Below are 22,807 nucleotides of genomic sequence, written 5' to 3'. Positions count from 1 at the left end.
GAATGTAGCGAAAAATAAGATTCGTTTTTCTCCCTTTTGCCTGTTTGGTTGCTGAGACAATGTAGGACAAAAGGTTGAATGTTAGATTTTCCTTTATTTCGGACACCAGAAAACATATATGTATCTGGTTTTTCCTTTTCTTTTCTTGAACCAAAAATCAGAGAACGAACTTTCAATGATTCATTTTCTTTTATTCTCCCCCATTTTCTTTGCAACCAAAATGGAGGATTGGGGTTTTATGTTTGTTCATTTCATGGCTATATGTGCATATGTTGTTTTGATTTCATATCTATAAGCAGCTTTCTCAGAAGGAGATAAACTTGGAAAAGTTGCAAAGACTAGCTAGTTTGGGGCTTCCTGATGGAGGAGGTCTGCGGGCAACAGCTTGGAAGGTTAGGGTTCTCTTGTTGGGCTAGTTTTTTTTTTTTTCTATTTATTCAATAATATTTGGGCTATGTTTGGTTTGCAAAAAGTAAGGAGGGAAGAAAAAAATACTAAGAAAAATGATTTTTTTATGTTTTATTTACCCGAAAAATCAAATATAATTAAAATTAGAGTGAAACTTATTCATTTTTAAATTATTTAATCTTTATGTAAAAGTGCAAAAATAAATCAAATGAGTTTAGAATAACATGTAAAAATAATTTATCGTCTTTAAATCTAGTTTTTATTTTTCTTAATTTTTTATTTTCTTCTATTTTTATTTTTCTACTCTCCCTCATAGTTCTAACACACATGCATGCTCATACAACACCAATATATATGGGTATTGTATTATGGTCATAAAACCGATATAATTACTGGTTCCATGATATACAACTGTTGCAAACAGATACTCTGATAATTTGACACTCCTAACTTCCATGTTCTACTTGAATAGAGTTCATCAGTTGTCATACATGTTATTGATCTCTATTTACAATATTGTCAAGTTTTGGAGATAACATGTAGTGTTATTGGCCGGTGAAATACCTGCTGGGATTAGGATGATGAGGAACATCTATTTCTGGCAGCTATATTTCCGGTTTATGAAGCACATGGTTAATTGAGTTATTAAACTGGATTACATTTTTGTGCTCAGTTGAGACCTTTGATAAATTAACAAGAGTGGCACCTTCTTGACATTTCTGGTTAGCAATGGCTCAGCATTCCCTTCTGTGAAGCGTAGATTTTTTCACAGACCTGAAACTCTTCAAGGATTGTAATAGAACCCTCAAGATATGAAAGCAATTTGTAATGACAATTATACAGCTGGGAGTTTTTGTGCCTTGATCTCTCTTTTTGTGTGTTTGTACCTTAAGCTTAAATGGATCCAAAAGGCTATTGCAATAAATAGGAAGGAGAAACACTTGAGACATTTGTCATTTAAGAACCTTCCATATGTTTTTCTTCCCCTAAAAGCCATGATCGAAGGTTTATTCTAGAAATCTCCTTAATAAAGCTTTCTCCATTATCATGAATTGACAAGCTAAAAAAAAAAACCAATGCTAATATCTGAGGCATAATCCCATGATTGCAAAGAGGCTCAGTGCACAATCCTAAAGCACTTATAGACAATTGTTTGTTCATGTGTGTGTGTGGGTAATAAATCTGAAAATATGTTCTTAAACTGTCAAATCCTTTAAATGCTCCCCCTGATATGTACATTTGGGTAACAGGAGCTAGGCAACTGAAATTGCTATCACCTTTGCTTGACTATGGTTTTTGACAACATATGGACTATGTTATGTTTGCATTACAACTTAACCCTACAACAGTTTATCCACATTCTGATGGCACTTTAATTTTTGATATAAAAGTCCAATTGATACAGAATCATAGACCAACATGATAACATCTAATTGCTTGCTACTTGTGATGTTCTGGATATGAGTTTTGATTGTTCTTATCTGATGCATTCAAGCAGCTGCTTTTGGGCTATTTGCCTGCTTCCCGTGACTTGTGGGAAAAGGAATTGACTGAGAATCGTTTAAAATATGCTAAGCTAAAAGAAGAGCTTCTCCTGAGTCCTGTAAGTTGCTACTTGCTACACACTTTCTCACATTATTATATTGCAGCTGAATTCAGAGAGTTACTGTGTACTAATTAGAAGCTTTAATCTAGACAGGCTGAATACACAAGAAGAAAAACTGAGGCATTGGATGCTATGGAGCAGGATGTGGACAGTCCTGCTGATGGACCACTTACACGACAAGAAATTTCTCAGGAAGATCATCCACTGAGCCTTGGTAAGGCTAGTGCTTGGCATAAATACTTCCAGGTAAATGTTTTGTCCATTTTAAGAAGCCACTTGAATGCCTCGTGCTACTCTTGGGCTGATGTTTATCACAATAGAGACATCCATTTCTAGGATACAGAAATTGCGGAGCAGATTGACCGTGATTTACAACGTACTCACCCAGACTTGAAATTCTTCTCAGGGGACTCCTCATTGAGTAGGAAAAACAGGGTATCGACTTTAAGTTTTCTATTTGCTAAGTAATGTTGTTATCTAAACCAGGGATTCTATACATCCAATTCATCATTTCCATGGCAAATCCCAAATATTGAGATAAATGAATAATGAATAGATTTTTACTGAACGCATTGTAATATGCTGCATTTCTAACTACAGGAAGCAATGAGAAGTATTCTTCTCCTGTTTGCTAAACTAAATCCTGCAATCCGTTATGTGCAAGGCATGAATGAAGTATTGGCACCAATATACTATATATTCAGTACTGACACTGACGAGCAAAATGCTGTAAGAGTTTTCTGCAAAGAAGCTGTTCTTACTCCATTCTTTTGAAATTTTCTTTAGCTTGAGAATGTCTATGAATTATTTTATTACCTTTCTCTTATATCTACTTGATCTCTCTGATATCAATCATTAAAGTTTGGAGTATTAGTCTCTACTCGGTACCGCAAGTTTGTTTCATTTTGGGATTGCAGAAACAAGCACTTGTGTTTACTACCTACCATGTCAGAATTTTTGTTCTGCCTCCGCAGGTTGAAGAACTTGCATGTTAGGAACTAAAATATATGTATTTTTGTTTTCATCCTTACTTAAGAACAAAATTGTTTACTTTCTTCCACTCTGCAGGAAAATGCAGAAGCAGATAGTTTCTGTTGTTTTGTTCGAATTTTGAGTGACTCTGTGGATCACTTTTGTCAACAATTGGATAACAGTTCAGTGGGTATCCATTCTACTCTTTCCCGCTTGGTAGAGTTGTTGAAAGCCAATGATGAGGAGTTGTGGCGGCATCTTGAATTCACAACCAAGGTAAACTAAATCAAATGGAGTTAAAAGAAAGTGAGTTCACGGATTTTTGGGTTTGTGCCATATCTTAAATCGTTCAAATACATTTTTTCTTTGAGAGTTACAACCTCGTGGAATCCATCAATCATCATAGATCTGTTGAGTTCGCATCCTAGCCATGATGTTTATTACAAATAATAATGTTATCATCAGCTCATGCTACTCTGAAACAGTGGAGAGACTTACATTATGCATCCAAATGATCAGGTCAATCCTCAATTCTATGCGTTCAGGTGGATCACATTGCTGCTTACTCAGGAATTCAACTTTCATTCAATCATGAGAATTTGGGATACTCTTTTAAGCAATACTTTTGGTGTTCAGGTTGGTCTATTGCTCTCTCAATTTTAACTAAAGGCCTTCTGACCAAATCCTGATCCACTAGGAGAAATCTTTACTGAGTGCAGGAAATGCTTCTGCGTGTCTGTTGTGCAATGCTGCTGTGCATAAAAAGCAGACTATTGAGTGGTGATTTTGCAGCCAACTTAAAGCTTTTACAGCACTACCCTGAAATCAACATAGAACACTTACTACAGGTAGCTCAGGATCTCAGTCCTGACACCTCTTCTTTTCGCTTGTCCATGTAAATTGATGGCCTAATTATGCGATTTTGTTTACAAGTCTGCTTTTCATATGGTTTGTTAACTTCATCCCGAATCTACCTACTGTTTGAGTCTCTCTTCACCCAAACAGCAAAGTAAGAGAGATGGTTTGAGCAGGTTAACACTGAACCTTGCACAAAGTCATTTAAGTACATGCCTGATCAGACCCTTTACTGGCCATTCTATCTTTCCACTATTCAAGAGGATACTGGCCATGGAAAACACCTTATCTTAACATGTACATATTAGCTTAATGAATGCCTCATGGAACTTGTGTCTTTTTTTTTTCAACTGATACCTGAAAACATTATATTCATCCCATGTGACGCTTTCTAAATTTCATCGATCATATGATATAAATAAGCTGATTTGTAAGCTTTCCATGTTTGAGCCTTTAGGAAGTTTCCATGGTTTGTACTATGTGTGATGACCTTTAGAATGGACAATCATGTCACTACCTGTATATGTATTTTCATGTGAACCAACATATTTTCTCTAAATTCATTATTCATTCATTGACACACAGTCAATGTATTCGGATTGTTTATTATGAATTAGAAGAAAAAATTATTTGAATCAAGAACATTGATCACATAAGAAGTGGAGAAAAGGAAAATTCGAAAACTTTTTAAGATTTATCACAAAATATTATCCTTCAAAGGTGAGTTTTCTTCCATTCTTGGATATGAAGGTATCTGGTTTCTGCGGATTAGTGCAAAATGTTGAGTCTAAGCTAAGTTCATGGTGGAGATAAAATTGCCATAGTTCTTGTATGGAAGGAAGGTTCCAATTTTATTTAAGAAGCTGTGTCTCTGGTTACAAGGTACGTATTTGAGAAAATTATTTGTACAACTTGTACAAATGTGCTATTATTATCTCTAACATTTTCATGTGTAACATTTACGATCTGTTGTTTGTTTAATCTTTGTTTGGTTTTCGAGAAAACCAGAGAAAGGAGAAGAAAAGATTAACAAAAAAAAAGAAAAATTTGTTTGAGAGTTTCCTTATTGTAGAAAAATAAGATAATCTTTGGTTCTAAAATATTTTTTCTTTAATTGTGAACTCAAATTCAGTTCCAATATTAAGTTTATTTACCCCGAGCTCAATCCAACTTAACGTTTAATTCAAGTTAAGCTTAAATTAACAAATATTTGTTCGGATTGTTTGGTTTAAACAAATAGAGTTGATCATAACCTCGGGTTAGATTGAAATAAGCTATGATCAAGTCTTTATTGAATCGATTTGTTATTGCATAAAAAAGAAAGAAAAAAAGAGTGGGATGGATCCTATTAAGCTTTAGCAAAGATAATAAAACCCTGAGCGATATTTGATTCCTGAAAATTTTGAATAATATAAGAAAAAGAAAACAAAAACAAAAATAAAATATAGATTTAAAATTAATAAATTATTTTCACATGTTATTTTAAAATAAATTTACTTATTTTAACTCTTTTATATAAAAATTAAATAATTTTAAAATATATAGTTTTTTTAATTAATTTTAAATATATCAAACATGAAAAAATTAATCATTTTTCTTTTAACATTTTTTTTGAAGTACTCTCAAACCAAACAATGTGAAATGCTTTTTCTCTCTGCATCTTCGTTTCAATCATCACCAGTTACCCATCGAGAAGAGAAGTGCTGAGCTCTTATCCTCGTACACGCCAAAGTTGTTGGTTTCAGAATAATATAAGCTTACAGAGTGTTCTCATTTGAACACTGAAGTATAAAAGATCTTGAGTAACAAAGCATTTTTCTGGGTACTGGATTGAAGATGAGAAATGCAGTAAAAGAAACTTGGAGACCTTAAAACAGCCAACTCCATTCCAAACTGTTATGGGGTTTAAAGCATTTAATTTCCATTAGTTTCCAAGTATTCTCAGCGACCAAACAGGAGTATATCTGAAATGCAGTGACAACTTCAATTGAAGGACCAAACAAAGCATTTAATTTGAGTTGAGTGGTTGAGAATGATGAAACTCTATATACAGGTGTGAGGGATGATGGAGCAGAGTTTGGTGCACGGGACGCTTCATGCAACCATCTATGAGGTTGATGGGCTTTCCGCCGGAGGTCCCTGGAATTTCATTCAGAAGGTATACACCACCGTGGCACCATTCTTCTGAATTTGCTTTTACCAGGCAGTCTATTAGTACCCAACTCATTTGCTTTTAAGAAAGCTTGATTTCTCATGTCAAGATAGGCTTGATTGCCCTTTGATCATTGACTCAAGCAATAAGCATTTTCCTTTCATGTTTCTCACCCATCAATTATTTTGTGAAGCTAAGCAAACGCATCGTGGGGGCGCCTATTTCCAAGATATATGTGACAATTGATTTGGAAAAAGCTGGAGTTGGTCGAACCAGCAAGTTAGACAATGAAGACTCAAATCCCCGATGGTACCAAAGTTTCCACATTTACTGTGCCCACAAGGCTTCTCATGTTGTATTCTCTGTCAAACAAGATAACCCTATTGGGGCAACTGTTATTGGACGAGCTCACTTACCAGTTGGGGAACTCTTGGAAGGAGAAGTGGATAGATGGCTTGAGCTCTTCCATCATGATCACACTCCCATCAATGGAGGTTCTAAGTTACATGTCAAACTACAATTTGTTGATGTTACTCGAGAATTTAACTGGTCTCGAGGGATTAGGAGCCCAAAATTTCCAGGAGTTCCTTACACATTCTTTCCTCAGAGAAAAGGCTGCAGAGTTTTACTTTACCAAGATGCTCATGTCCCAAATAAATTCATCCCAAAAATTCCCCTTTCTGGGGGCAAGTGTTATGAGCCGCACCAGTGCTGGGAAGATATCTTTCATGCCATTTCTAATGCAAAACACTTAGTTTACATAACAGGCTGGTCTCTGTATACTAAAACTACCTTGGTAAGGTACTCAAGGGGACAAAAGACAGGGGAACACGCGACCCTGGGAGAGCTTTTTAAGAAGAAGACCTTAACCCTGGGAGAGCTTCTGAAGAAGAAGGCCAGTGAAGGTGTAACGGTCCTAATGCTTCTTTGGGAGGACAGGACTTCTGTTAAGTTACTAAGGAAGGATGGGTTGATGGCCACCCATGGTGAAGACACCGGGAAATATTTCCATGGCACTGGAGTCCATTGTGTCTTATGCCCCCGCAATCCTGACAATGGACTTAGCATTGTTCAGGACATAGAGATATCTACCATGTTCACTCATCATCAGAAGATTGTGGTGGTGGACAGTGAGATGCCTACTGGAGGATCAGAACATAGGAGAATTGTGAGTTTCATTGGTGGCTTTGATCTTTGTGATGGGAGGTATGATACTCCCACGCATTCCATTTTCAGGACTCTAGACACAGTTCACCATAATGATTTTCGTCAGGCCAATTTTCCCAATGCCTCAATTAGTAAAGGTGGACCAAGAGAGCCCTGGCATGATATTCACTGTCGGTTAGAAGGAGCAATTGCATGGGATGTCTTGTTCAATTTCGAGCAGAGGTGGAGGAAACAAGGTGGGAAGGATCTGCTTGTTCAACTGAGAGAACTTGATGACATAATCATACCTCCATCTCCAGTCATGTTCCCCGAAGACCATGAAACATGGAATGTTCAATTGTTCCGATCCATTGATGGTGGGGCTGCCTTTGGCTTTCCTGATTCTCCTGAGGATGCTGCGAGAGCAGGGCTTATCTGTGGGAATGACCATATCATTGACAGGAGCATTCAGGATGCTTACATCAATGCCATCCGACGAGCGAAAAATTTCATCTACATTGAAAACCAATATTTTCTTGGAAGTTCCTTCTGCTGGAACTTGGATGGCCTCAAAGTAGAGGACATTGGCGCTTTGCATCTCATACCAAAGGAACTGTCGCTAAAGATTGTCAGTAAGATTGAAGCAGGGGAGAGGTTTTCCGTATATGTTGTGATTCCAATGTGGCCAGAGGGTGTCCCAGAGAGTTCATGTGCTCAGGTAATACTGAATTGGCAGAAGAGAACTATGGAGATGATGTATAATGATATAGCTCAGGCCCTCCATTCCAAGGGGCTTCAGGCAAACCCCAAGGACTATTTAGCATTCTTTTGCCTTGGGAACCGAGAGAAGAAGAGACACGGAGAATATGAACCTCCAGAGAGTCCAGACCATGACACAAATTATCACAGAGCTCAACAATCCAGGCGGTTCATGATCTATGTCCACGCTAAGATGATGATCGGTCAGTTACCCTAAACCCAAATATTTCTACTCTTCTAATAGAGTGAGCTTGTACATTTTCTGAGGCATTAAAATTGACTGATGTTTGGCCCTTTTTCAGTTGACGATGAATACATAATCACAGGATCCGCCAACATAAATCAGAGGTCAATGGATGGTGCCAGGGATTCAGAGATTGCAATGGGAGCCTACCAACCATATCACCTAGCTGCCAAGCAGCCTGCCAGGGGTCAAATTCATGGCTTCCGAATGGCATTATGGTACGAGCACCTTGGCCTGCTTGACAACTCCTTCCTCCAACCAGAGAGCCTGGACTGTATCCAAAAGGTGAACCAGATGGCTGAGAGGAATTGGAACCTCTATACCTCCGAGAGAATGGATCATGACCTGCCAGGACACCTGCTTAGCTACCCCATTTGTGTTACGGATAGTGGAGAGGTGACAGAATTGCCTGGATCAGAGTTCTTCCCTGACACCAAGGCTCCAGTTCTAGGGTCCAAATCTGAGTACATTCCTCCAATGCTCACTACTTGACTGCATTGCCTTGTTCATTCTCTTATCCTCTCTGAATAGCAGTACTGATAGGATTGCCGTAAAATCTATTGTGGGAAAAAATATTGTGACAGGCAATAAAATCCATGGACCAACTTCACATTTTTTTCAAATGTTAAGACAAACATTCCATTTACAAAACTAGTAACACTATTATTATTTTAATAAATATATTCAAGTTGTGATTAAGCCCCAAATCCAAGCCCAAGGCTATCTGTACAAGTCAATTGAAAAATTGAAATTGGAAATTAAATGACCTAAATTCATACAAAATTGGGTTTGACTTACTGCAACGCGGTTTGTTTCCCTTTCTTTTCCTCTGTTTTGACAAGGGACAGGGGTGTGGGGTTTAGCATAGATCTCAAAACCCTACAAATGTTTTTCATCCATCACCAGTTATCCACCAACCACTGAACCCTTTCCCTCACACATTCAGAGCTGGTGGCTTCAGAATGATACGAGTTTCAAAATTTTGTTATGATTTGGCCATTAAAGTATAAAGGGTTCAAAACATGGTGGATAAGTTTCCTAGTATTTCTCAGCAACCAAACAGAGTATATCGAAATGCAGTGACAACGGCAGCAAATTAATGGGCATGATTCCCGGCACTAAGAACCTGGAGGAGAAGAGAAGGGGTCTGAAAAAAGTCAATTTTAGACAATGAAAGTTAGTTATCACACCTCAAATATTCAACTAAAACTATCATTTCCTTTTTACGTCAATACTCTGCATTTAAAAATAGCCCCGTACTTGCTCCGCACTTTCTTCCCTTTTTAATCACCCCAAACCACCTAACAGTTCTTCCTTTCTTCATCGCCTCCCTCTCTTTCTCTCATTTTCTCATCTTTTCAAGATTTTCTTTTCTGGGTCATCTGGGGAGAGGAGATTGAACTAGCAAATCTGCTTTTAGGCCAGTTTTCTTTTGTGGGTGTGATTGTTGCTTGGCCGTTGCATTTGTTACAAGGTGTGAGGGGTGATGGAGCAGATTTTGCTTCATGGGACGCTTCATGGGACCATCTATGAAGTTGACAGGCTTTCCAGCGGAGGTCCCTGGAATTTCGTCGACAAGGTATGTCACCATCCTTCTGAAAGAATTAATTAGCTGGAGTTTCTTTGACTCTCTCCCTTCCTCCTTTGACTCTTTTCCTGCTTGCCGTCTATTATTTCTTTAGTTTCTTCCCATCTAAGCTCTCCAACTCAGCACTAAAAAACTCAATTATATATCCCTTGTAATCAGATTTATCTATTTAGTTGGCTACAACTTAATCGAAATAGACTCTTTGCCTTCTTCTACTGCGATGCGCCCCGTATTAAAGGGGAGGATAAATTGGGAGAAAGGAGACCAAGAAGATTGGGGGGCTGACTGATTTAGAAACTTTTATTGCTTTAAGTTGCAATTTCCTGAAGGGACATCTGAAATCTTTTCTATTTGTATCGATGCCCAGAAAAGTGAGATTTTGTTTTCCTCAAGACATCATCCTTTTACAACATAATTTACCACATTTGTATTGGATTTGTTGCACTCAATCGGAAAGTCAAGGGTCAAGTTTTCCATTAAACTCACGGGATCAAGTTTATTTCTATTATATATTTAACATTTTTATGTTTTAAGATTTTGTTTAACACGGAGTACGACTCTAATCGAGAATTTGTTTTAAAAGGTTTCACCATTATACTCTTTTTTTTATTATTATTGTTTCTTTTGATTAATGAATTATTAAGTGTTGGTATATTCCGTAAATGAAATGATCATATTAATTGTCGAACCACATTAATTTTTTTTTTAAATTTTTCTGCTCATGCATGGTTTTGGTTAACAATTTGGGCATGGTGTGTTTTGACTCATATTCAACTAATGTGTAAGAAAAAAAATGAGCATTTGAGAAGCTGCCTAATTATCATGGACTGAGGTGGTGTTTGTTTTTTTGGCTTTTTACTGAAAACCATTTAGTTTTAGAATTTAGGTTGTTTGTTTTTTTACTTTTTCATGACTTATTATAAACTTTTTGCTAAATAGAAAAAGCCAAAATATGTGGCTTTTTCTAAATAGAAAAAATGACACAATGATTTTTTTTACTTTTTAATACTTAATAGAAATAAAATACTACAAAAACAAACAATCTAATATTTAATACTATTAAGTATTAAGGTTCTATTTAGAATTAAGTAAAAAAACAAACACTACCTTAGTCTTTTCTTAATCTCGTAAGACATTTAGACAAGTCAAGACACTTGATCTTGCTAAGTCAACCTTACTCCCATTGCTTAGCTTGCTAAGCTAAGATGCTCACGACTCGGAAGTTTTAGAAGGCGTAGTAGGCTATGCTTAAAGAATGGAAGCTTTCATTGCTCAAAAAAAGCATTACAAGCGCTTTTGGGAACTCACTTGCTTGGTTGGTTAAGTTCTTGGGTGGTTTTGGGTGGTGCCTTGGCCAAATGAGGGTCTCACATATTTATAGGCACCAATGGAACTCTCTGGAACCTTAGAGGGTTCCTTACAAATTAAGAAGATTCTAGAATACCTTATACAATTCTATGTACAATCCTATGTACGAGAATATACAAGAGATTCCTAAAATTCTCTAGAAAGCCTTGGACTTCTCTCATGCCTTCCACTATAATGTAGAGATGTGTGGACTTCTCTAGGCATCTCTAGAATCTTCCACACTTTTCCCACTAATGGTTAAGTATAGATGACTCCAGGAGTCTCCAAAAACTTCCTAGGCTCTATATAAACCCAAGGAGAGGCTCATTTGAAGCATCCTATGATACTCTCCCCCACCTGTGTTGTCGACGTCTCCGTCATTGCCTCTTCTTGAAACTTTTCGATGTGTTTCCAGAATCTTCTCAAGGCATCCGCATGTTCCCAGCTTACCTGCCTCTTAGGTAGTCATTTCCATCGGACTAGATACTCTATCACAGGAGGGACCCCTTGTCTCCTGGTAACCCGTTCAGCTAGGATATTCTTCATCTCCTTCTCCCGTGAGGCCTTGGATGGATGCAGACCCCTGCACTTTCGATTCCTGGAGTGTTGCTTCTTTTTTCCCATCGAGTTCACCTTTCCCTTGGTGACCTTGTCCATGTGTGTGCGGGTTACCTCAGCTCACTCCTCTTTTGCCTCATTTACTTACATCCCTAATAGTAAGGAGGTCTTAGGCGTCTAGGCTTTGGGTTGACTTAGAGGACACCTAGTAGCTTCATCGAGCCCATATATGCTTCGTGCTCCTACTCCATCTCCTCAATCCACTGAGCGCCTTCCTCTTTGGACAATCTCGTGCCCAATGTGGACCGTCACACAAGAAGCATTTGATTTTAGGCGTAAACTTCTTCCTTTTTGCCTTATCCTTTCCTTCCCAGACATTAGGCATCTTGCCTAGTCCCATTCTAAGAGCATTGTGGTCCCTTGAAACCTCGTCTCACCCACCTGTGGTGTGGCTATCCTCCAAAGACTCAACCTTGGAGAGTCTCCCCTCTTGTAATCCGTTAAAGACTTTGCTACTGCCATAGAAATGGCTAAGTTTGAACGCCTCGACGCCTTAATTCCTACTCGACCCACCTTTGCAGGTTATCCATAAAGTTGAATAGTAATTCCTTCTCAGTCATGTTAGGAATCTCAAGCATGAGCGAAAAGAATTCATTGACATAGTCGTGTATCGAGCCTGTGTGCTTGAGACGCCTCATGTTTTTCCTAGCCATGTAAGCCACGTTTTCAGGGTAGAACTGCCTCTTGATCTCCCTCTTAAAGTCCCTCCACGTCTCTATGGTGCAAATGTCTTTTTCCACATCGGCGAACCTCTGGCGCCACCATAGAGTAGTTATGTTAGTAAGATAGAGGGTTGCAGTTCTTACTTTAACCGCCTTATCAGTCAATGCGATAGCCTCGAAGTATCACTCCATATGCCATAAGAAGTTGTCCAACTCTTTGGCATCCCGTTTGCCACTAAACCTTTGTGGCTTCGGCATCTCCACCCTAGATGTCTCATGTGTGGCCATGACCCATGCCGACACAGCAACCTTGTGGATGGCCAACTTCTGCCTAACCTCCTGGTCTCGGGCCTCCATGCGCGCAGCCAAGGCTTCCACCCTTGACTCTATACTAGCGAACATGCTTATGACCTTGTCTTGGAAGGACATGAACTCCTTGTGTGACACCGACTAAACTTGTAAGCCTAGCACCCCCTCACGAAGGTCTTGGATCTGCTCCTTTAGATCCTCTAAGCCCTTCTCCATGCCTTGCTCAATCAAGTCCACCCATTTTCGAGTGTCTGCCATGGCTAGCTCCACCTTGGCTGACCTTGCCTCCATGTTGGTAACGACATCACGAGATTTATTCTTCCTGCCCCTGTCCCGTGCAGCAGGCTCGGTCTCCCTCCCACAGTTTGCTCGCTAGTCTCCTCTATGTTGGAGCTCAACATGCTTCCTTTACTATGCTCGCTTCGTAGTCGCACTTTGATACTACTTGTCACGGACTTAGTCTTTTCATAAGCTCGTGCGACACTTAGACAAGTCAAGACACTTTATCTTGCTAAGTCAACTTTACTCCCAATGTTTAGCTTGCTAGGCTAAGATGCTCACGACTCGGAAGCTTTAGAAGGCGTAGTAGGCGATGCTTAAAGAATGGAAGCTTTCATTGCTCAAAAGAAGCTTTACAAGTGCTTTTGGGAACTCACTTGGTTGGTTGGTTAGGTTCTTGGGTGGTTTTCTAGGTTGTGCCTTGGCCAAATGAGGGTCTCACCTATTTATAAGCACCAATGGAACTCTCTGGAACTTTGAAGGGTTCCTTACAAATCAAGAAGATTCTAGAATACCCTACACAATTTTATGTATAATCCTATGTACAAAAATATACAAGAGATTCCTAAAATTCTTTAGAAAGCCTTGGACTCCTCTTATGCCTTCCATCATAGTGTAGAGATGTGTGGACTTCTCCAGGCATCTCTAAAACCTTCCACACTTTTCCCACTAATAGCTAAGTATAGATGGCTCTAGGAGTCTCCGAAAGCTTCCTAGGCTCTATATAAACCCAGGGAAAGACTCATTTGAAGCATCTTGGGACATATGCTCAAAATATTTTCTTTGAAAAAGCAAATTGCTTAAGTAATTTATAAAGCCATTAAAGCCCTGAGAAAATCCACAACCACTCCTCAAAATTTCAAAGCTGCTAAACTTAATAATAAAACTTTATTAGACATTTCAAACTAAAAAAGTTGTGAATAAGAATTAATTTTTTTTTAAATTAATATTCTTTATCACTTTTATCAAAAGTTTAATAACTAATCTTTTAATTGTTTGAAAAGATAGAAGTAGTAATTAATCTTCTTCAATTTTATCATTAATTCAAGCATTTTCCCTCAATTTCATTTATGTTTCTCACCCATGAATTATTTTGTGCAGCTGAAGAGACGCATTGAGAGGGCCGGTAGTTCCAAGGTATATGTGACAATCGATTTAGACAAGGCTAGAGTTGGTCGAACCAGGAAGTTAGAAAACGAGGAGACAAAACCCCATTGGAGCGAATGTTTCCATATCTACTGTGCCCACAAGGCTTCTCATGTTGTATTCTCTGTCAAACAAGAAAATCCTATTGGGGCAACTGTCATTGGAAGAGCTCAATTACCAGTCGAGGAACTCCTGGAAGGAGAAGTGGATAGATGGCTTGAGCTCTTCCATCATGATCGCACTCCCATACATGGAGGCTCTAAATTACATGTCAAACTACAATTTTTTGATGTTACTAGAGAATGTAACTGGTCTCGAGGCATTACAAGCCCAAAATTTCCAGGAGTTCCTTACACATTCTTCCCTCAGAGAAAAGGCTGCAGAGTTTTACTTTACCAAGATGCCCATATCCCAAACAATTTCATCCCAAAAATCCCCCTTTCTGGGGGCAAGTATTATGAGCCGCACCGCTGCTGGGAAGATATTTTTCATGCCATTTCCAATGCTAAACAGTTGATTTACATAACAGGCTGGTCGGTGTATACTAAAATCACCTTGGTAAGGTACTCAAGGGGGCAAAAGCCAGGGGAACACGCGACCCTGGGAGAGCTTTTTAATAAGAAGACCTCAACCCTGGGAGAGCTTCTGAAGAAGAAGGCCAGTGAAGGTGTGAGGGTTCTAATGCTTGTTTGGGATGACAGAACTTCTGTTAAGTTACTAAAGAAGGATGGGTTGATGGCCACCCATGATGAAGACACCGGGAAGTATTTCCATGGCAGTGAAGTCCACTGTGTCTTATGCCCCCGTGATCCCGATAATGGACTTAGCATTGTTCAGGACATAGAGATATCTACCATGTTCACTCATCACCAGAAGATTGTGGTAGTGGACAGTGAGATGCCTAATCGAGGATTAGAACGTCGGAGAATTGTGAGTTTCATTGGTGGCATTGATCTCTGTGATGGGAGGTATGATACTCCCACACATACCATTTTCAGGACTCTAGACACAGTGAACCACGATGATTTTCGTCAGCCTAATTTTCCAAATTCCTCCATTACTAAAGGTGGACCAAGAGAGCCCTGGCATGATGTCCATTGTCGGTTAGAAGGAGCAATTGCATGGGATGTCTTGTTCAATTTCGAGCAAAGGTGGAGAAAACAAGGTGGGAAGGATCTGCTTGTTCAACTAAGAGAACTTGATGACATAATTATACCTCCATCTCCAGTCATGTTCCCTGAAGACCATGAAACATGGAATGTTCAACTGTTCCGATCCATTGATGGTGGGGCTGCTTTCGGCTTTCCTGATTCTCCTGAGGATGCTGCGAGAGCAGGGCTTATCCGTGGGAGTGACCATATCATTGACAGGAGCATTCAGGATGCTTATATCCATGCCATCCGACGAGCCAAAAATTTCATTTACATTGAAAACCAGTATTTTCTTGGAAGCTCTTTCTGCTGGAACTCTGATGGCCTCAAAGTAGAGGACATTGGTGCTTCGCATCTCATACCAAAGGAACTGTCACTAAAGGTCGTCAGTAAGATCGAAGCAGGAGAGAGATTTTCCATATATGTTGTGGTTCCAATGTGGCCAGAAGGTATCCCAGAGAGTTCATCTGCTCAGGCAATACTGAATTGGCAGAAGAGAACAATGGAGATGATGTATAATGATATAGCTCAGGCCATCCATGCCAAGGGGCTCAAGGCAAACCCCAAGGACTATTTGACATTCTTTTGCCTTGGCAATCGGGAGAGTAAGACAATTGGAGAATATGAACCTCCAGAGAGTCCAGACCATGATACAGATTATTACAGAGCTCAGCAATCCAGGCGGTTCATGATCTATGTCCATGCTAAGATGATGATTGGTCAGTGACTCTAAACCCAAATATTTCTACACTTCCAGTAGAGTGAGCTTATACTGGTATACAATTTTTTTTGAGGCTTTAAATTGGATTGTATCTAACTTCAAATTCAAAACCTTGGTGATGCTTGCCCTTTTTCAGTTGATGATGAATACATAGTCATAGGATCCGCCAACATAAATCAGAGGTCAATGGATGGTGCCAGGGATTCAGAGATTGCAATGGGAGGCTACCAACCGTATCACCTCGCTACCAAGCAGCCTGCCAGGGGTCAAATTCATGGCTTCCGAATGGCATTATGGTATGAGCACCTTGGCCTGCTTGATAACTCCTTCCTCCAACCAGAGAGCCTCGACTGTATCCAGAAGGTAAACAAGATTGCTGAAAGGAATTGGAACCTCTATTCCTCAGAGAGAATGGATGATGACTTGCCAGGCCACCTGCTTAGTTACCCCATTTGCGTTACGGACACTGGAGAGGTCAAAGAAGTACCTGGATCAGAGTTCTTTCCCGACACTAAGGCTCAAGTTCTGGGGTCCAAATCTGATTATCTCCCTCCAATCCTCACTACTTGACTGCATTTCCTTGCTCACTCTGATTCATGTCACAGCTTCTTTTCCTCATCCTCCCAGAATAGCAGTGGTGATATAGTATTGGGGTAATATCTAAATCTTCATCTTTTGTGAAATAGTGATAATATGTATATATGTCTCCTGTGTCTATTGTAAACTCACAGAATATTTTAAACTACAGTAATTTTCACTGCCATATATATGAATTTTTTTAGCACAAATTACTTTGCTTGTGGGTTTACAGAATGGCAAGGACATTTGGTTCAGCCACATGATAAGCTTTCAAACCTCCACCATGGGGTTTTGTGTCTCCTCATGCTTAGGGGGAAAAAAAGGCAAACCAACTTCATGCTATTCGATGGTAAATCAGCCAACACTACATGTGAAACTTGTCTGGGTTAAAGTTGACCCTTTGGCTCTAAGAGAAGTTGACCGGCAGATCCGGAAACCAAGCTTTTCGCCTTGAACTAGGTGTGAAAATTTGACTTTTGTTTCCCGGATGTGGATGGAGTTTGGTGAGATTATTTATGTGGGGGTTGTTATGAGGAAGTTTCCATCCACAAATCAATTCCAACCTAATTAATCACGTTCGTGGAACGATGTAAATAAGAGAAATTGATAGAAATGAAATGGGATTTTCTTCACCAATTGATTCATTGAACGGACAATGTCGCTTTCTTTGAATGAGTTCAGATAACGGAAGTCAAGAATGTTGGAATATGCATTTTTCTAGTTCCACACTAGTTGGCATTACCAACTGCCCACATTGGCACAAATGCCTAGGTCTTATCTTTGGTTCTATAAAAAAATTTCAATTCACCGACTTTGGTGTCACCCCATTGGCCCAAATCTCATCATCTCACATGAATCAAAATCAGCAAGTGAAATTTGGTAAAATTCAATGAATTTACAAAAGCCAAAGGGTAGGATGGCCCTTGGGGACCCAGGCAGGCAACCACATGGAAACCAGTTAGAGAGGAATTGGGAGACTGCATGTGAAGAATGGGGACGTATTTAATTCTCTTTCATAGTGTAGCCACAAATCCCATTGGTGCCTAGTCATTTGCCTATCTCCATTTGGATCTTCCCCATCAAACACTCCAAGCCTCTTGGTATCTCATGGTCTGACATGTCATTCAGCCACTGGCTGCCTACTTCCAAACACATGTGCTATTAATTATTGGGAATCCCTTACGGCTTACGCCCACGCTCCTTTATAAGCGTGGCAAGTCATTTTCCTTTCTTTCCACTTCATTCATGCTTTCGTCGGATGATTTTTGGGTTTCAATTGGCTTCTTATTGGCTTTAATGTTAGAGACTAATTCTACCTCTCTTTCTTTTTTTTTTTCTTTTTTTCTTTTTTGCAAATGCTTGAAAAAAAACCTAAGGTAATGGTTCAATAACTATCAAATTTTAAGTAATATTTTATTTTCAAAAAATACTAAAAAAAAAATAATGTTTAGTTTTACCATAAAAAAATCAAATATAATTAAAATTAATTTAAAATTTATATATTTTTTAAATATATTTAATATTTATTTAATAAAAAAATAAGTAAATTAAATTTTAAAAAATATATAAAAATAATTTATTGAATTTAAATTTATATATATTTTATTTTTCCTCTTTTTATACTTTTTGTCCTTTTTTTTATTGTAATTAAAGTTTGGACACCCGACTTTATTGCTATTTTTTTTTCTATTAGTAGGTCCACCAAAATAGATGTTGTTTTATTGTCTGATTCTTTAATTAAAAACATTAAGATAGTTTTTTAATGAATCTTTTTAAAGAAACTTTATATTAAAAAAAAAATTTCTCCTTATATTTTTTGTCCTTATTTTTTTCTTTGTGGACTATTAATTGCAACTAAAGTTTGAACACTCGACTTCATTGTTTTTTTTTTCTATTAGTAGGTCCACCAAAATAGATGTTATTTTATTATATATTCCTTAATTAAAAACATTAAGATAGTCTTTTTAAAGAAACTTTATATTAAAATAACATTTATGTAAACCACTCCCTCCTAATACAATGTACTGGTGGAGCCCATGTGTGCCCCGTAATGATAGATGTCCCTTGAAAAATCACACTTTCAAGAAGAAAAAAAAGTCTTTTAACATTAAGTCAAATTTACATTTTGATATCATATTACTATAGCCCACTGAAAAAGATTTTTTCTACTTTGACCCCTCGGTACTGAAAATCTATTTCTAAAATCTTATCTATTTTTCAAAGCTATTTTAGTTCTTTATGATTTGTAATATGAACTGAAAATTAAATTAAGATAAATAAAGAGATGGTAATGGAGAGTTGGGCAGGGGCAGATCAACTATTTCATCACACACTTAATGGGTAGTTAAGTTAGTTTATGTCATGTAGCCAAAAAAACAAGGCATGATCACATGGCTTACCAAAATTATTGGACCTCAATTTCATGTGAGGAGAAAATCTCAATTGAATGGCTTGTCCCAATTTTGTCCTGGACGCATCAAGGGTGGCACATCCAAGCAGCCGTAGCGTGGGCTCCACGCGCCGCCACTCACCAATTGGCAATGTCATCAATTATTATATGAAGAAGTTGCATCCGGCCATGAACTCCCGCGTCCAGCAAGAAAGTGACGTCAGCAGGGCAGTGCCGTGCGGTGCACGTGCAAAAGTTAGCAGGCAGTCTCTTCAAAAATGCCAACCAAACAAACATGATGCCTTTTTTTTTTTTTTTTTTTTTTTTTTACGTGCATTCAATTCAATTATCATTCACCCGTCCAATTATCTTCCCTTTCCTTGTCATTTTTCCTTTCTTTTCTTCCAAACATTCATATTATAATATGTAAATAACTTCCACTCCAAACTACCCCGGACTATTTATCCTTGTCCAATCCTCTTGTAACTTCATTTCTTCATTTCTTCATTTCTCTTTCCTCCTCACCTACCATGTCTTCTGTGCTTTGCTCACAAGGGGTGGTTCTCGCCACTGCCATGGCCGTCTCCGGCACCGTAATTCTCCTTGCTCTGTGCCGTCCAAAGGCCTTTACGCCTCCCCAGCAGCTTCCAAGATCTTGTATCTCTTCCGGTGGGTTGTCGTTTTGTTGGGTTGCGGAAGAGATTCTCTTCTCTCATCTCTCACCTCTCAATCTCTGTTTCTGAAATTTTCTCGGTTTGTTTGTTTTGTGTGTAGATGGGAAGAAGAAGGAGAACGAGAACGAGAACGAGAAGGAGAAGGAGAAGGAGAAGAAGAAGAAGAAGAAAAGGGTGCACTTCGCAGAGGACGTGGTGGATCCAAGTGGGGACAGTGAGGAGTTCAGACGGCAACACAGTGGAATTCTTCATTTTCCGTCAGGAAAAGTAGTGATAAAGTCAAAGGAATGCCAGCAAATCGGGTGGCTCTCTACAAAGGAATCCTCAAAGAGCGTGTGGTTCATCGCATGGCTTATTCCTATTGACTCAATTTCTCTGTACAATCTTGAGTCGCTCTCTTTCTCATTCTCCTCTGTACAAATTCTTCCTAATTTCCCTCTCTTTTCTCATTTCTGTGGCTTCCAAACGTTGTAAACCTTAAACTTGTATTGATCCCCTCCCCCCAACCACACGCTTCAGTGGCGCGTGTTAGGCTAATTGGATAATTTGAATTAGTGTACATTTTCAAGGATATCCTTCTTGCATATTTGTTCCCACACTGTTCCTTCTTTTCTACTTCCCCTGTTTGCCTTTACTTTTTGGATTCACCATTTATGCGAATATTCCATAGATGATTCATCCAATCTTAGCTAAGTAAGAACTAAGAAGCAAATAACCAAACATCCCCCCAACCAGTTTTGGTTTCTTGAACAGACACAGATGGGTTACTTTCCCTTATTTTCCCTTCCTAACCAAATACTAAATTTACAAAAAAAATTACATTCCATGTTAACTTTATGGCCCTACTGACCATTTGGGGAAGAAGAGGAAGGAAGAAGGCAAGTGGGTATGTGTGTCTCACATGTGAACCTTATGGCCAAAGGATCACAACTATAATTCTTGGATGCTTCCTCCTCCTTCAAACCACCTCCCTTTTCTACCACTCAAGAAAAAAAATTGGGAGGCAAACTGTGACATAATAGAGCCTTATGGTAAGTACACCCAATATGTGTAAAGTATTCAGAATTTTGAATTATTGGTCAAACATGTGGGGGAAGCCAATAAATTTGACCAATTCTTTTTTCCCTTTGCTTTCACGAAATGTGTTTGGGTTGGGGGCCACCCCACGAAACCATAAGGAAGGGCCATTTGTGAGACAGACAAAGCAAAAGTGGGAGGAGGGCCAAGAGATGGGCAACTTAAAGACACTGGGGGTTGGAGGGATTCTGAATTGATTTTGGAACAGAATCTTCATATCAGCTTCCTTGTCTCCTTTATGTTTTTATTTTATTTTATTTTAAATAATGTGGCTCATTCTTCATGCCCCATTTGTTCTTTTTCATTTTATTTTAGGTTTTCTACCAAAAATTTGGCAAGACAACTGTAAAAACTTGATTCAGTGTGGAAAGCCAAAAGAGAGTGACAGAGAGGATAGAAATATATGCCGTCTGTCATCTTCTCATCTGCCTTCCCCATGTGTTTGAGTAGTGATTGGAAGAGGCATGTGAAATCTCTACCAAATTCGCCACCGCCTCACCCAATCACTTATCTTCTCTGCGTGTGTCAGGGTTTGTGATAGAGATGATAGATACTCAAAGAAGCTAAGCTAGGGATTTGGAGCCTTGCCACTTATCCAATATTCCGGGGCCATTTGTCACTATCATCTACTTTTGTTGTTTAGAATAAAGTTGAAAATGAAGTCACAAATCATAATTTTTTTAGGACGTAAAAATTTTAGTGTATATATAAAAAGAAAAAAATGGATAATTATGTTTTGGATTCAATTTGGTCCAAAAATTAAATTTTGGTTTATATAAGTTATATAATTGATGGGAATGATATGAAATATGAAAAGATCAATATACCATTTAAAACCATTTTGTACCATAATGTTTGACAAACTTTTTTATCTTAATTTTTTTTAATAATTATTTTGAAAATTTATTATTTTTAGAAAACTAATTTTTTAAAAATATAATATTTAAAAATAAATAAATTTGACAAATTTTTAGTTTTTTTTATATACATAATTTTAAATATATATATTTTTCAAGTTGTTTGATTTTTAAATAATAATAATAATAATAATAATTTATTTATTTATTTATTTTTAAATGGTGTATTTATTTCCAAATCACTAAATTATATTAAATTTTATTAAGGTTTACAAAAGGAATAAAATTTAAATTAATGTTTTTTTTTTCATAGTGAGTAAAGATCATTTCTGGAGAGATAACAAATTCATATCATTCTTTTCAATTTTCACACTTTGTCTAAGTCTTGAACTTAAATGGTGAGCTTATATGGACCAAAACTTAATTTTTGGGTCCAATCGGGTCCAAAAGACAATCATCCAAAAAAAAAAAAGAACTTCTTGTATTAATTAAAATAATTTTTTTAAAAAAAACAATATTTTTATGGATTTCTTGTTAAATATTTTTTTTTAAATTACAACTTATTTGAATCAAATTAATTAAATAGGTACAAGAATTTGTATTAAACTTAAAAATGATTTTTTTTTTTTAATTTCTCATAAGTCAATTCAATTGAACTAATTGACTACTTTGGGATTTAAATCATTTTAAGGATATGCATTGCATGAGAAAAAAGAATTGAAAATAGGCCAACTAGTTATAAATAAAAGGGGAGAAAAAAGAATTGAAAATAGGCCAACTAGTTATAAATAAAAGGGGAGAAAAATATTTCCTACCTAAAAGGGAGTGAGATGATGTCAATGCTTAGGTGACATTTTGCAGTACAACTTCAGAAAAGGGTGACATGATCTCTCATAGTAATCTAATAATAAGGTGTGGGGTGAAGGGTGAGGAGAAGCACCAACTGATGGATGCCAAATTTTGAAGATGGAACATGACACAAACATCCACAATGATTTGATTAAAGAAGATGACATGGTTGGATGCTTCCTGGACCCACTTTGTGACCTCACCAGCTTTATGAACATTTTATAATTTAAAGAAAAGAGAGGGTCTTTTACAAGCCTAGGGTTCCTTTCTAGTGGTCCATGCCTCCTTCCCCCCATTTAGTCAATAAAAGAGCCAATGCTTTAGCCCAAGCCTCACAATCAATATTATAATTGGTAACCCACCAATAATGCAACCCCATCTTACCTCATTCTTGTTTGGCTTTATGGTTGCATTATTGA

General features: G+C 37.9%; 4 protein-coding genes across 5 annotated transcripts; all 4 read left to right on the top strand.

Annotated features, from left to right (window-relative positions):
• Positions 1-281: 281 nt before the first annotated feature.
• Positions 282-3,955, top strand: LOC117924790 (TBC domain-containing protein C1952.17c-like; the record flags this gene model as incomplete). The annotated part of the gene is made up of 8 exons (XM_034843504.1): positions 282-392; positions 1,907-2,011; positions 2,108-2,260; positions 2,351-2,449; positions 2,615-2,743; positions 3,083-3,262; positions 3,506-3,622; positions 3,706-3,955. Coding segments are annotated over 8 exons (1,074 nt in total), but the record flags the coding sequence as incomplete, so codon positions are not given.
• A 417-nt stretch (positions 3,956-4,372) lies between these two features.
• LOC117925342 (phospholipase D alpha 1-like) lies at positions 4,373-8,636 on the top strand. Of its 2 annotated transcripts, none has more exons than XM_034844336.1 (4): positions 4,373-4,723; positions 5,895-5,999; positions 6,187-8,101; positions 8,201-8,636. In XM_034844336.1, exons 2-4 carry the CDS (start codon positions 5,904-5,906, stop codon positions 8,632-8,634), a joined length of 2,445 nt encoding a protein of 814 aa, XP_034700227.1. In that variant the 5' UTR covers positions 4,373-4,723; positions 5,895-5,903; the 3' UTR covers positions 8,635-8,636. The 2 variants fall into 2 exon arrangements, with proteins under 2 accessions (XP_034700227.1, XP_034700228.1); XM_034844337.1 differs by having other exon boundaries at positions 5,817-5,999.
• An 807-nt stretch (positions 8,637-9,443) lies between these two features.
• LOC117924707 (phospholipase D alpha 1-like) lies at positions 9,444-16,726 on the top strand. Its single transcript, XM_034843425.1, has 3 exons — positions 9,444-9,721; positions 14,047-15,961; positions 16,100-16,726. Exons 1-3 carry the CDS (start codon positions 9,629-9,631, stop codon positions 16,531-16,533), a joined length of 2,442 nt encoding a protein of 813 aa, XP_034699316.1. The 5' UTR covers positions 9,444-9,628; the 3' UTR covers positions 16,534-16,726.
• Positions 16,727-19,393: 2,667 nt separating this feature from the next.
• LOC117924801 lies at positions 19,394-20,199 on the top strand. The gene is made up of 2 exons (XM_034843513.1): positions 19,394-19,600; positions 19,706-20,199. Exons 1-2 carry the CDS (start codon positions 19,462-19,464, stop codon positions 20,077-20,079), a joined length of 513 nt encoding a protein of 170 aa, XP_034699404.1. The 5' UTR covers positions 19,394-19,461; the 3' UTR covers positions 20,080-20,199.
• Positions 20,200-22,807: the final 2,608 nt, after the last annotated feature.

This window comes from Vitis riparia, chromosome 11 (assembly GCF_004353265.1).
Source record: "Vitis riparia cultivar Riparia Gloire de Montpellier isolate 1030 chromosome 11, EGFV_Vit.rip_1.0, whole genome shotgun sequence".
NCBI classification, from domain to species: Eukaryota; Viridiplantae; Streptophyta; class Magnoliopsida; order Vitales; family Vitaceae; genus Vitis; species Vitis riparia.
This window is presented reverse-complemented; position numbering and strand designations above follow the sequence as displayed.

Coding starts and splice junctions, on each gene's coding strand:
- LOC117924801 (XM_034843513.1), top strand. CDS start 19,462: ATGTCTTCTGTGCTTTGCTCACAAGGGGTGGTTCTCGCCACTGCCATG. Junction 19,601..19,705: donor AAGATCTTGTATCTCTTCCG/GTGGGTTGTCGT, acceptor TTTTGTGTGTAG/ATGGGAAGAAGAAGGAGAAC.
- LOC117924707 (XM_034843425.1), top strand. CDS start 9,629: ATGGAGCAGATTTTGCTTCATGGGACGCTTCATGGGACCATCTATGAA. Junction 9,722..14,046: donor CCTGGAATTTCGTCGACAAG/GTATGTCACCAT, acceptor TATTTTGTGCAG/CTGAAGAGACGCATTGAGAG. Junction 15,962..16,099: donor CCATGCTAAGATGATGATTG/GTCAGTGACTCT, acceptor GCCCTTTTTCAG/TTGATGATGAATACATAGTC.
- LOC117925342 (XM_034844336.1), top strand. CDS start 5,904: ATGATGGAGCAGAGTTTGGTGCACGGGACGCTTCATGCAACCATCTAT. Junction 6,000..6,186: donor CCTGGAATTTCATTCAGAAG/GTATACACCACC, acceptor TATTTTGTGAAG/CTAAGCAAACGCATCGTGGG. Junction 8,102..8,200: donor CCACGCTAAGATGATGATCG/GTCAGTTACCCT, acceptor GCCCTTTTTCAG/TTGACGATGAATACATAATC.